Source organism: Vigna angularis, chromosome 6, assembly GCF_016808095.1.
Source record: "Vigna angularis cultivar LongXiaoDou No.4 chromosome 6, ASM1680809v1, whole genome shotgun sequence".
Taxonomy (NCBI): Eukaryota; Viridiplantae; Streptophyta; class Magnoliopsida; order Fabales; family Fabaceae; genus Vigna; species Vigna angularis.
Window position 1 is genome coordinate 34,092,768 of NC_068975.1, and position 14,237 is coordinate 34,107,004.

Genomic DNA, 14,237 nt, shown 5'->3' on the forward strand with positions numbered 1-14,237 from the left:
TTTACATGATTCTTCAATGCTTTTCTGAGTAGAGTCGGAATTTTTCAAAAATCGTTGAAGGGTGTCCTCCAACCTATCCAAACTTCCTGATAAAAAGGGTTGTTGCTGCCATTGTTGTTGTGGTTGGTTCTCAAATTGTCCGGCAGCTTGCCAAAATTGGCTTTGATCCATGCTTGAGTGAGGTTCCCACCATTGGTTGAGATTACTTTGGTAGAATTGAGTGCCCATATAGTTAAATTCTTGACCAAATTGCATTCTGCAGACATTAGGCACAAAACTCTAGGAAATATTTGTTAGCACAAAAGATATAGAAGAAGATATATATTCAGAAGATAAAAAGATTTAAAAGATAGAATCAAATAAAACCTAATCTAAAAAAATAGAATAAAATAAAATCTAACCTAATCTAAAAGATAAAATAAAATAAAATAAAATAAAATCTAACCTAATCAAATAAAATAAAATAAGATCTAACCTAATCTAAAAGATAAAATAAAATAAAATAAAATAAAATCTAACCTAATCTAAAAAATAAAATAAAATAAAATCTAACCTAATCAAATAAAATAAAATAATATAAAATAAAATAAAATAAAAACAAAAAAAAAATAAAAACAGAAATTCAAAAAGTCAAAGATAATCAATAATCACACAAATTAACCAGTTAAACCACGAGTCCCCGGCAGCGGCGCCAAAAACTTGATGAACAAATTTGTAAGCACCAAAATATGATGTCACAAACTTGTTTCACAATCGGCAAGTATGACCGAATCGTTCAAGTAATAAACTTGGTAAGACCAAGTATCGTTCTTCCCAAAGGACTCACGACCTAGTTTAGTTGTGTGGTTTGTTGATTAGCTAAGACTTACAAACGAAATAATTGGATTATATTATGCAAGACGAAAACTAAACATGTATGCATGAATTGATCAATGGCAAAGACTAAAGATAAACACTTTCAATGGATTATATGAATGAATATGTTGTTGGGGGTCAATTTCATCTCATCCACTCTCATACATTTTAGGATTTCAACATTCAAATCATCATTGTTAATGCCACTCTCTAAAGTACCATTCTAGATGGCTTCTCCCTAATCAAATAGTTCATACAATTCCTAGCATTCCTAATGATTAGTTCATGAGCGCAGGAGCTTAACGACAACCAATATAATATTGTCAGTATAATATTGGGAGAAATTCCCCGGATCTAGACTTCCCCGTACGTGTCCGTATCGACAAAACCAATAATCATGCAATAGAATGAGTTAAACAATGCACGCATTGAGCAAAGAGGAAAAACCCTAACTAATGATGAAAGAAAGCATAAGTCTTAGATTAAGATGCAAGCATAAATTCCATATATGAGAGCTTCAAGAGATTACATTGATTCCCCAACAAACATACAAGGTTTAGTTCACCATATTCATGGTGAACCTAGATGAACAATAATGAAAGAATGAAAGAATAAACCCAATAAAGGTGAAGAGGTAGCCTGAGCATCCAAGATCCTCCTTCAAAGGGGTGGAAGAGAGAGTGTTTGCCTCGTTTCTGCCAAAGATCACTAACCCTAGGACGTGCAAGTCCTTATATACTATTCTAGAGTTACAAAAGATTACAAAAGCCCAAGCCCAAAAAGTGCCGCTCAGCGCTATTTACCGCTCAGCGGTGGTTGCGTGACTCGTTTCTTCCCCTCAGCGGCCATTTTGCCCCTCAGCGTGACTCCCGCAACCTCCTGAGTGCCGCTCAGCGGTAAAATGCCGCTGAGCGGTGCCTTCGACTTCTCTTTTTGCACTCTTTCTTGTCTTTTCTAATGTCATCTCTCTCCTTCTTCACTCTTTTCACTAAATTCACCTCAAAACCTGCACAAAAACACTTAAATCAAGCATAAACCTGTCCAGCTCTCTTATTTATGAAAATATAGATAAACTGCATGATTTCAAGCTAGTTCTTAAGTCTAAAGGTTGCTTTTAGTATCAATATTAAGCATGAAAATAACAGTTTTTCAACTGTTATCAGTATACTGTTCCTATAAGGAAGCAAAAGAAATTTGGGATTCGTTGATTCTCAAATACACTGCTGAAGATATAGTTAGGCAAAGATTCATCATAGGGAATTACTATCGCTGGGAAATGGTTGAAGATAAGGACATAAAGTCGCAAATTAATGAGTACCACAAGCTACTCGAAGATATCAAAGCGGAGAACGTTCTTCTTCCAGATGAGTTTGTTTCAGAGCTTCTGATCGAGAAACTGCCGCCTTCTTGGACTGATTACAAGCAACAACTAAAACATAGGCACAAGCAAATGTCACTTTCAGAGCTGATCACTCACATAATTATTGAAGATACCAACAGGAAAGAATCTGCTGCTGTGAGGGCCAAAGCATTGTCTGCAAAAGCAAACATGGTAGAAGACAAACCTGCTCCAAAAAGGTACGAACACAAACCTGATCACAATAAGAAAAATAATTTTCGAAAATTTCGCCCCAACACATCTAACCCCACCTTTAAGAAGAAAGGAAATTGCTTCGTATGTGGGAAGCCAGGCCATCATGCACCGCAGTGCAGACGTAGAGTAAGAAACGACAATCCTCCTAAGGCTAATATAGTCGAAGGAGATGATATTATTGCTGCGGTCGTTTCTCAAGTAAATTTGATGACCAATGTGAGCAAATGGGTGGTAGACTCTGGTGCTACTAGGCATATCTGTGCAAACAGAAGTACTTTTACCTCTTACACTAGTGTAGGGGATGGAGAAGAAAACGTTTACCTCGGTGATTCCAGGACCACTCCTGTTCTGGGAAAAGGGAAAGTTCTTCTCAAACTCACATCTGGAAAGACTCTGGCCTTGAGTGATGTGCTACATGTGCCATCAATTAGAGTTAATTTAATCTCTGTAGCACTACTGGGAAAAGTGGGGGTTAAAGTGTCATTCGAGTCCGACAAGATTGTAATGACAAAAAATAATGTTTTTGTGGGGAAAGGATATTGTGATCAGGGTCTCTTTGTACTTAACATTTCTGAAAATATTAATGAATTATCTTCTTCTGCTTATATTATTGACTCATATGATATATGGCATGCTAGATTAGGACATCTAAATTCTTCATATGTTATGAAATTAAAACAACTAGGATTAATTAATATGCATGATAAACAGAGTAGTAAATGTGATATATGTGTAGAATCTAAAATAACAAAGAAAACATGTTTTACTGTAGAACGTCAAACTGAATTGTTAGGGTTAATTCATACTGATTTAGCTGATTTGAAACAAACAATGTCTAGAGGAGGTAAAAATTATTTTGTGACCTTTATAGATGATTATTCTAGATACACCAAAGTATACTTAATCAAACATAAAGATGAAGCCTTTGATGTGTTTCTTACCTACAAAGCAGAAGTAGAAAATCAATTGAATAAGAAAATTAAGAGGATTAGATCAGATAGAGGTGGTGAGTATGTGTTATTTAATGACTATTGTGTTAAAGAAGGTATCATCCATGAAGTAACCCCACCGTATTCACCTGAGTCTAATGGAGTAGCTGAGAGAAAGAATAGAACTCTAAAGGAGATGATGAATGCTATGCTTATTAGTTCTAGTGCACCTGATAACCTTTGGGGAGAAGCCTTGCTTACTGCGTGTTTTTTACAAAATAGAATACCTCATAAGAAAATTGGTAAAAACTCCGTATGAGATGTGGAGAGGTTATCAACCTAACCTTAAATATTTAAGAGTGTGGGGGTGCCTAGCTAAGGTGATGTTACCCGATCCTAAGAAAAGGAAAATAGGCTCTAAAACCTCTGATTGTATGTTCTTAGGTTATGCTGAACATAGTGCTGCCTATAGGTTTCTAGTTCTTAAAAGTGATACACTTGAAAGAAATTCTATAATGGAGACGAAAAATGCTGAGTTTTTTGAACATGTTTTTCCTTTAAAGGTTAGTGAGACGTCTCAACCTATAGAAGATAATAATAATAGTGATGCCATGTGTGAGGAATTAAGAAGAAGTAAAAGACAGAGGAAGGAAACTTCATTTGGTAATGATTTCTATACCTATCTAGTTGATAATGATCCAAGTAACTTTGTAGAAGCCATTAGTGCTCCTGATGCAAAACAGTGGGATAAAGCCATTAAGACTGAAATTGAATCAATTCAGAAAAATAATACTTGGACCTTAGTAGATTTGCCTAAAGGAGCAAAACCCATTGGTTGTAAGTGGATCTTTAAGAAAAAGTATCATCCTGATGGATCTATAGAGAAGTATAAGGCAAGATTAGTAGCAAAATGTTTTACTCAAAAACCCAACATAGATTACTTTGATACTTTTGCCCATGTGACTAGGATTTCCTCTATTCGAGTGTTGTTAGCTTTAGCAGCAATCCATAAGCTAGTGATACACCAGATGGATGTTAAAACTGCTTTTCTAAATGGTGATTTAGAAGAGGAAATTTATATGACTCAACCTGAAGGGTGTGTTGTACTTGGTCAAGAGAATAAGGTATGTAAACTTTTAAAATCTTTGTATGGATTGAAACAAGCACCAAAACAGTGGCATGAAAAACTAGATAATGTATTGTTATGTGATGGTTTTTCACCTAATGATGCTGATAAATGTGTGTACTCTAAATTTGAAAATGGTGATTGTGTCATTATATGTTTGTATGTGGATGACATGTTAATTTTTGGTACATGCAATGAGATTGTTACTAGAACTAAATTATTTCTAGGATCGAACTTTGAAATGAAAGACATGGGTGAAGCCAACGTAATTTTAGGTGTTAGAATCATAAGGAAGGGAGATAGTATATTACTATCCCAAGAACAATACATTGAGAAACTTCTTAAGAAGTTTGGGTATTATGATTTCAAACCCGTGAGTACCCCTTATGATGCTAACTCTAAATTAATGAAAAATAGAGGAGAATCATTATCTCAACCTCAGTATGCCCAGATAATTGGGAGCTTACTGCACTTGATGAGCTTTTCTAGACCCGATATTGCTTATGCAGTAGGTAGACTAAGTAGGTACACTCAATGTCCAAATCAAGAACATTGGGATGCACTTTCTAGGATTATGAGATACTTAAGAGGTTCAATGGATTATGCCATTGAATATAGTGGATTTCCCGCTGTACTAGAAGGGTATAGTGATGCTAACTGGATCTCTGATTCAGATGAGACAAAATCCACTAGTGGTTATGTATTCACACTTGGGGGTGGTGCGATTACATGGAGATCTTCCAGACAAACTATTATTGCAAGATCAACAATGGAATCTGAGTTTGTAGCTCTTGAGATGACTGGAAGTGAGGCTGAGTGGTTGAAAAACTTCTTAGCAAACATTCCACTAGGAATGAAACCAACCCCATCGGTGTCAATACACTGTGATTGCCAATCGGCAATAGCTATAGCTAAAAACAAGAATTACAATGGAAAGAATAGACATATTCAATTGAGACATAATTTGGTGAAGCAGCTGCTAAAGAGTGGAACTATTTCCATTGACTATGTGAAGTTAGAACGGAATCTAGCCGATCCTCTAACAAAACCCTTGGGAAGAAATATGATCTTAGAAACATCGAGGGGAATGGGACTTAAGCCACTAGCAAACAAACAAGTGATGGTAACCCAACCTTTGTGACTGGAGATCCCATGAATAAGGTTCATATGGGTAAAAACAAGTCATTTGTTAGTTCTGATAGCACTAATTTGATTTTAAATCAAATATGTCCATTCCTATGGTGTGTGTGAAAGTGCTAGAGACTGCATAATTGAGAGGTTAAACTTTGTAATTAAACAAAGTTTTTAATGATCTTCATATCCCTTACGGGTGGTGTATGAATTGCAGCATACACTTGATGAAATCACCTATATGAGTGTCAAGTGGGGCCGCTTGCATGAGATCTTGGCATGATCTCTAGAGCACTCATGAATACCGGGCACGCGCATGGCCTATTAAGCGCATCACAGCGATAACAACAAGGATTGTGGGGGTGTAATGTGATTGATAAACCTCTAACACACTCAAGTATCTTTGGTTCATATAGCTTGCTATACCAACTATACTGTGTGTTAAGTTTTTCATTCTAGGACTGGTTCATATAGCTTGCTATACCAGCTCTGATGCATTACATCTTATAAAACCCAGGATATTTTTTTCTTTCTTTCTTTCAATCATTGTTTCTTATCTTTTGCAATATGTGGGGGATTGTTATTATATATTGCAAAAGATAAATATAACGTTGCGCAAGTTTCGTGCAGTTGCCAACGTTAATTTATTTTGTTATGCAACGTGCTGCCAACGTTTTCCGCAAGCAAAGGGCTCCAACGTTTTGCAACGTTTAAATTAATTAAAATATTATTTTTCTAAAAGATATTTTGGACTTTTGGGATCATGGGCTTGATCCATGAACTCTATAAATAGGGAGCTCCTCCTCCATTCCAATACACACAAAAATTTCATTCTTTCTTATTCTTCTCTTTTCTGAGTTTCATTCTCTAGCTCTTTTTCTCTCCTAAAATTTATTCTGGGTTATTCTTATACTCTGTTTAGAGTTCCTTGCTAGTTCTGAGAACCTCAGAAATATCTGAGAAGTTCCTGTTGTATCCTGAGGGGCTTGCGCAATACACCGCGGATAAGTCCTTAAGGACAGTGATCTACACGCCTCAGGAAGTATTTTGTTCGTGATCTTTATTCTACTTTTGTCAGCTTTTACAACATATTGCATGTGTTCTCTTAATCCCTCTCTAACATATACCATTCATCTACTTGCACAAGAGCATTCCTATTCTTCCACTTTCAATAATTATTTTCAATTTTTTCAGGTAATAAAATCATCATAAAAATTTGATGCCATATATACGTTTCTATTTTCAAGTTTTTTTTTTTTGGAATTTCTTCTAAGGAACTTTTCTTGTAGCACAGAAAAAGGAGAAGTTTCTTCACGATCATGACCTAATATTGTGTTCACTTGTACGCTTGAATTTCGAATTTTGGTGTAGCCGTGTAGCATTGGTTATTCGTATGCATTTTCCGCGGTTTCAAATTTGGTCTTTGAGGTAATTTGAGGGAAACAACGCGAACTTTGAAAAATCCGCTCTTAGCGGTCAGCAGTTGACAAAATGCAATAAAATAAATTATAAACCAAGGAAATTGACAGAAGTATTACAAAAAGAATTAGTCTTGTGAATATATAAAGTATCTGCTGTGCAATTATTATATTTAGTGTCTACCGAAAATTAAGTTGTTAATATATATAGTACTATATATATTTTAAGTGAATTTTTACTTAAATATATAAATAAAATTAACTAACTACTGATTAAAAAAATATTTAATATCATTTAATTTTATTAATCATAACCAGAATAGATTTTTTAAGTATCCTTTATTAGAAATTTATAAAAAAATAATAATGAAATCAAATTTCAAATAATTAAAGAGTGTTTTTAGAAGTAATTGCGTAATTGTTATATAAAATGAAAAGAAGTTAAAATTTATTTATGTTTAGAAAAACATGACCCGTTATGTTAATATTGTTCTATGCAGCATAGAAAATTTAACTTTTTGTTTCAATTTGTAAAAACGGATGAAACCAAAATGAAGAAAAATTACAACAAATAATGAAAAAGCAAAAATCAGACGAATATTTTGTAATTAACGTTTTTTACTTAATAACGAAAATTTGTATAAAAAAGAAACACATTAAGATATAAAATAAAATAAGTAACAAAATAATCAATTTTGTGAATAGATAATCAATTTTTTATTACATAAAATCGATCTGTTTACTATTTTATTACATTTACGTATGTATTATATTTTTATATAAGCAATTGTTATTAATTTATTAATATTTATATTTTTGAAATAAAATGAAATATAATTAATGAATTTATCTCTCAATCCCAAAAAAGTATATGCTTTTTTTATATCAACATAACTATCTATTATTGTGATTCGTACGGTTATGCTAATTAACAATATAATTATTTATTAGATAAAATTTGTATATTGACACTGGTAATTAATCCTTAGGTATGAGATTTCTTGTCAAGGAATTGTATTGATTCTAATTTGGATTCATTCAACAATTGAGTTAGGGTTTTAATTCGTTACTACTGGGAAATCTACTTATATGTATTTAATTATCTCAGTAATTTAATATAAAAAATTGACTTTTTTAATTAGTTTTTATGTCTAAAATCAATTTCCAAAAATGCTGTATACTTGCATTTACTTGTATTATTTATAATGGTTTAATAGGTTCGGAGGTCCCTATATTTCTGGGTTCGTTTTAATTGGGTCCTTGAAAGTAATCAATTTGGTCCTAATTTAACAAAATTGAGTCAATAATACTCTTTCCGTTAAATGTAATGGACGGCGTTAACTTTTTAAACATGTGGCATGTTGAGGCATCCTTTTATTTGCAGGTGGCACAGTTTTATTTGAAGGATGCTTCAACATACCACATGTTTAAAAAGTTAATGTCGTCCATTGCATTTAACGGAAAGGGTATTATTGACTCAATTTTGTTAAATTAGGGACCAAATTGATCACTTTCAAAATTGGAGGACCCAATTGAAACGAACCACAAATATAGGGACCTCCGAACCTATTAAACCTATTTTTATCTATATTCATACTTTTTTTGTTATTAATGTGAGGATTTTTTTGTCAAAATAAAAATAAATTCAGATAATATTTATGAGAACAAATTTATTTGTTATTCTTCTAAGTCAACATTATACGTTTTAAATATTAATGGAAGAGTTGAACCGCAATCTCTTTTACCCTCTAATCCAATTTTATCACTAAATCATCTTATAATTAATAATGTAATTTATCATCATTCAATTAAAACAAAACGATCTCATAAAAATTGATTTATATAACCATACATTTTATTTTAAAGTTATTAGCATTGATTGATTCGTATCAATCTAGATTATTCCAAATGGATGAAACTCTTGCACAACTTGTGGTATTGTGTTCTTCCTTGTGGCTGCAGGTTACATAACATTAAGTGCTTGTATAAAAAAGATATGCTCTAATAAATGATGTTAGAAATTTTGCATTAGTGATCTGAAAAAATATAGATAATAAATAAGTGGATAGAAATTATTGTCTTTTTAGTTGCTTTTTAGGAAATTGAATTAACTTCAAATTTAAATTCTAAGATAATGTTAAAACGTATTTCAGTTGTTCAAACATCGATCACATCGTTCAAATGTATAGTTTTGTAAATTCAAAGTTGAAATGTTGAATCTTTATATACTATGACTTGTTTCAATCAATAAAAGAGTTTAAAAATATAGACAAATCACCGGTTCTGATACTACTGTTAGATCTATCACGGAGATGGTTTACTAGAAAGATTCAAACACTAATAAAATATGAGCTCAATCACATAAGAAACTGACACTATTTTTTACCAAAAATCTTAATAGAATAGGTTAATAGATCTTTCATCTTTATATATTGTTCTATTTTCTCATCTCTATTCAATATGAAATTTAGACTCACACTTAGATTCCCAACACATCCAACAACTCCAATGCAAAATAAAAACAATTAATCTGCAAAATACAATAAAAAGTCGTTTATTCAAGACATTGGGCAGATATTTTGAACCCTGCCAACATTACCTATCCACGCTCTATTACTGATGTAACCACAACAGTGATTTCAAATAATAATGTTAAAATTATCTATAGCTAACATTGACAGTTATGTCTTTTTTAATAATAGAAACTGTCATACATGCAAAATATTATCTTACAAATATAATAAGAAAATATCTGTTTAAAAGATTATCTTTATATAGTTAATTCACCACGACGAATTTAGAACATGTCCAACTTTGAATATACATGTATAAAGCAATTTCCAACTGAATTTTTTTTATTTAAGCAATTGTTACGGAACTCTTCTCCTCCAGAGTGGTCCTCTTTTCTATTTGCATATTATTTATTGATCTAAAATATCGTTTTTCATAATTTTAGAATATTAATTAATACTTATAAATTATAATCCAGGGTTTAATTTATTATATATTATTCAATGTTGTAAAGTCATAAGATCATAAGTCTTCTTCCAATCCAACAACCGTCCTCGGTTTACACAATCTGACAAAAGTCCCTGTTTGTGAATTGCAACTTCTTAGCTTACAAAAAATAATTTATAATGACAAGTTTCATTAAATTGAAGTATTAGGTAAAGGCCTATACCCTATGGTTTATAACATTTTTTTTTCATTAGCTTATAATGTTTTCTCATGCACTGTTGAAGTAGTACTGGAGGTCATTACGTGTAGCTTAAATGTTTTTCCTCTTTTTTTTTTTATCGTTCTTATTTACTTTATTAATTCTCTTTATTTTCATACAATTAAAAAGAACAGTACTTTTATTTTTCCTTTCGAATTTTTTATTAAATTTCCGTTAAAGATATTGTTTCTGCTGAATGGGACCGGGAAAAACTCCTGCTACCTCTGTCCGGAAACACTCCTCCTCCGATCGGTCTTCCTCCTCTCGCTGCCTTTGCACTCGGTATCAGTATGAATGGGTTGACCTGCAGCAAACACTCCGATGATCAAGTCAGAATGGGCTCTCGCAAGTCTATAATTATCAAAAGAATAGAGAATTTACCTTCTCCTACTATTTATACAATTTCAGAGAATATTCCCCATTAATTTACCTCTTAATGGCTTTCAATGCACATTTTAAATACTCGACAAGGACCGTTACCTCATTAACCATACATTTATGAGCATTCAACTGTTGTCTCCAGCCCGCAATTTTACACAACTACCCGATCGGCTACGTTGTGCTTACTAGCTCCGATCGGACATACCAGGTATGAAACACCCGATCGGGTGCGTCTAAATCTTCCCAAAGGGTGAAACACCCGATCGGTTGTGTCTAAATCTTTCCGGTCGGTTGTCCATCCTTAGTAGTAACAGATATTCTTTTCAATGTTAGATGCTAGTCAATCCTTCGAATGAAGAAAGATATCAAGTCTTTAATGGTAAATATTTATTTTAGGTTAAATATGAAGGTTTTCCTCTTATTTATTTAATATTATATAACTAATTAATAACTCTGTTTTTAATGAAGCGGTGATGTGCATGCTATGGCGAGGAAAAACGTAAAAGGGAAATCCCGTCTTCCCAATGGAACGTAAATTATTCTTTTAAAAAGGAGAGAAAATTAGATAAATTTTCTATAAATTAAAATTAATTTTAAAAAAAAATCATATTAATTTTTGTAAAAGATTATTTTTAAGTAGTGTATAAGATAATTTTATTCGCAACAAATTTATATTGTTTTTTATTAACAAAAAAGTTATTAAGCATACCTTTAAATTAAAATCATATACAAATGATGAAAATAAAATAGAAGCACGTGCGAATTAGGCTCTTCTGTAATTCCCGTCCTCGTTTAACAACGTTGAATGATTGAATTTGCCACAAAAACATACATGGTAGAATCTACGTTTATTATCAGAATATTCCAAATATTCCTTTCTGCGATGTGGAATAAATATATTTTATGTGGCTGAAGCCGCAGAAACTACAGAAAAGACCACTCACTTTATACGACCATAGATTACAGTCACAAAAAATCGTTACTTTTTACTTGTCTTTTATGTTTGGATAAGAAAAAAACCAGTCTGACAAATTAAACTCAATTCGTTACTTCTGTAAAGGGAATGTGGAGTGATGAAAGGAATTAGAGAAGAATATAACAGCAGAAAAAGATGAAAAGAAGAGTGTTACTGTTGTTATTGTTTTGTTCATACATGATGTAATAACTAATAAAAGCGATATATAGTACAATTAGGTACAGCACACATAGATGCATGATGTAACAAAAAGTGATACAGCAGCATGTTACATTAATTATTATAATACTGTGCTTTCGTTAATCACGTGAAGCTTAATTTAACATCAATTCATAACTACCATGAAGTGAATCCCACTCTGATTCCTTAGTTTTAGACCTATATATGTAATTTAGCAAATTTTTAACAGGAAAAGGGGAGCATTATATTAGATGTGTGTGAAATATCAGAAACAGCTTTAAATATCAAACGAAAATTATGTCTGTGGAGTAAATAAATTGGCAAAACCTGTTGAATCCATAAAAAAGGGCACATGCATTGTACCTTTCGTTAAAAAGTTTTTCTTTCTCCAAGTCTAAAATATGTACAGTGCTAGAAACTTAGCACGAAAGTTGCATCTAATGCCGATCACAGTAATAGGCTTTCAATTTTTGTGTAGTTTGGAAGCAACTGTCAATTATTGCTATTGCTACTGCTAACGCAATTAGTTTACACATGAAAGCTTTGATGCAATCACCAAACCAACAAGAAAGAGATGTGACCAAAAAATGTCAACATCTAAGAGAACAGAAAAAGATTGGCAACAGTGTTGATATGAACCAATGGCCAACCTCATATCTGGCTTTATCTAGTAGCATTCATAATTCTGTATTTTGTCATAAAAAGACCTTTTCTCTTGCCTCTTCTTAAAGCCATTCCATTCCAAACACTTTCATTTTTGTCCAAAACTAACGTTTTCCCCTTAACAAATACGAATATTAAACAACAAAAATCATACATTAATAACAAAATGTCTCAAATCCAAAACGTGGAAATGATTGGTTGAGTTCTTCTCGTGATTTCAAGGTTCAGCAAGGGCAAAATGGTCATCAAGGGCATCACATAATTATATAGGATATCTTATCTACCATGTCTTGACAGTTTCTGCTAATACAATTCTAAAGGCTCAGCTGATTATCCAAAGCTATCAGCACTCGTCATGGATGCAGAAGAAGTCTTGAGCCTCTTTGATTCATGCTGGTTTGGGTATCAAACATCGAAGGAACGCTCAAGTTCATCAACACCGACAAATTCTCATGAAAATTCAGATCATCAAATAAAAGAAGAACCATCAGAACCAATGCTTTTGCGCTTCCAAAGCACTCACAACAGGTCCATGAGCGACCAGTTGAGTTCCATGACATGTTTCAACGATGATTCTCTTTCCCCAGACTCAGTTTTTTCGCCAAAGCTTCAAACCATTCTCTCGGGAAAAGATGTCACAGACTCAGAAGTACAGGTGCGGCATGAAGTGTTGCCTAAGAAGAGGGAAAGGAAGAAGAAAAGGCAAAGCAAGAGTTTGTCAGACCTTGAATTTGAGGAGTTAAAAGGGTTCATGGATCTGGGGTTTGTTTTCTCAGAGGAAGATAAGGACTCTAGTTTGGCTTCAATCCTTCCTGGCTTGCAAAGGTTAGGGAAGAGTGACGAGGAAGAAGAGGATTGTGATGGGTCTGCAGTACAAAGACCTTACCTCTCGGAAGCGTGGAAGGTTCAAGAAAAAAGTAAGAAAGAGAACCCTCTCGTGAATTGGAAAATTCCTGCTCTGAACAATGAAATTGACATAAAAGATAGTCTCAGGTGGTGGGCTCATACTGTTGCTTCCACTGTTAGATGATGGAGTTTTGTAATTCCAGTTTTTCTTGTACTACATATTTTGCTTATATTTCAGAAATTTTGTTTAACTTTTTGCTATAGCAGCTTTTTAACCTTTTTCCGTCAGGAATTTCTGGAATACCACATTGTAATTTCAGATCAGAGGAGGGAAATGCATCTCAGATTTTAAGATCATTGTAGGTCACAGACAATTTCTGTTGCAGTAGGTCCATCTCAAGTTTGAAATTTTGTACTTCAAAATTAAGGCCACAAAGCTTGCACCGAACCCAATACCAGACTCTCCAAACCACAAAAAGGTTAAACATAATTAAATCACCCACTCATTCGGCTTTTTCCAATCACTTTTGTTTTGCTACCTTCACCGGAATGTATGAAAATGAGAAAGTAAGAAGAGAAATAATAGAATTACATTTGATATTATCTTTTTTTTATTTTTAAAATTTTTTAAAAATATAAAAATTTATTCTTTTATAATTATTTTATTTTTATAATATTTGTCAAATAAATGTAAACGTGTCTTTTTATTATAAGTAATATCATTTCTAATATAGTAGAAAAAAGAAAATTTGTTAGTTATATTGATTGATAAAAGTTTATCAATTTTAACCTTTACGTATATAATTATATGTATTCACTTTATTCAGTGACTGTAGAGAAGTTAAATTTAATGAAGCAAAAATCTGTTAAATGTATAATATTGGTAAGATAATGAATAGTGAATAGTGTATGAATCATTAT

General features: G+C 32.7%; 1 protein-coding gene across 1 annotated transcript; it reads left to right on the top strand.

Annotated features, from left to right (window-relative positions):
• The first annotated feature begins 12,563 nt into the window (after nucleotides 1-12,563).
• Nucleotides 12,564-13,668, top strand: LOC108342607 (uncharacterized). The gene has a single exon (XM_017580403.2). The coding sequence runs from the start codon at nucleotides 12,826-12,828 to the stop codon at nucleotides 13,498-13,500; it is 675 nt and encodes a 224-aa protein (XP_017435892.1). The 5' UTR covers nucleotides 12,564-12,825; the 3' UTR covers nucleotides 13,501-13,668.
• Nucleotides 13,669-14,237: the final 569 nt, after the last annotated feature.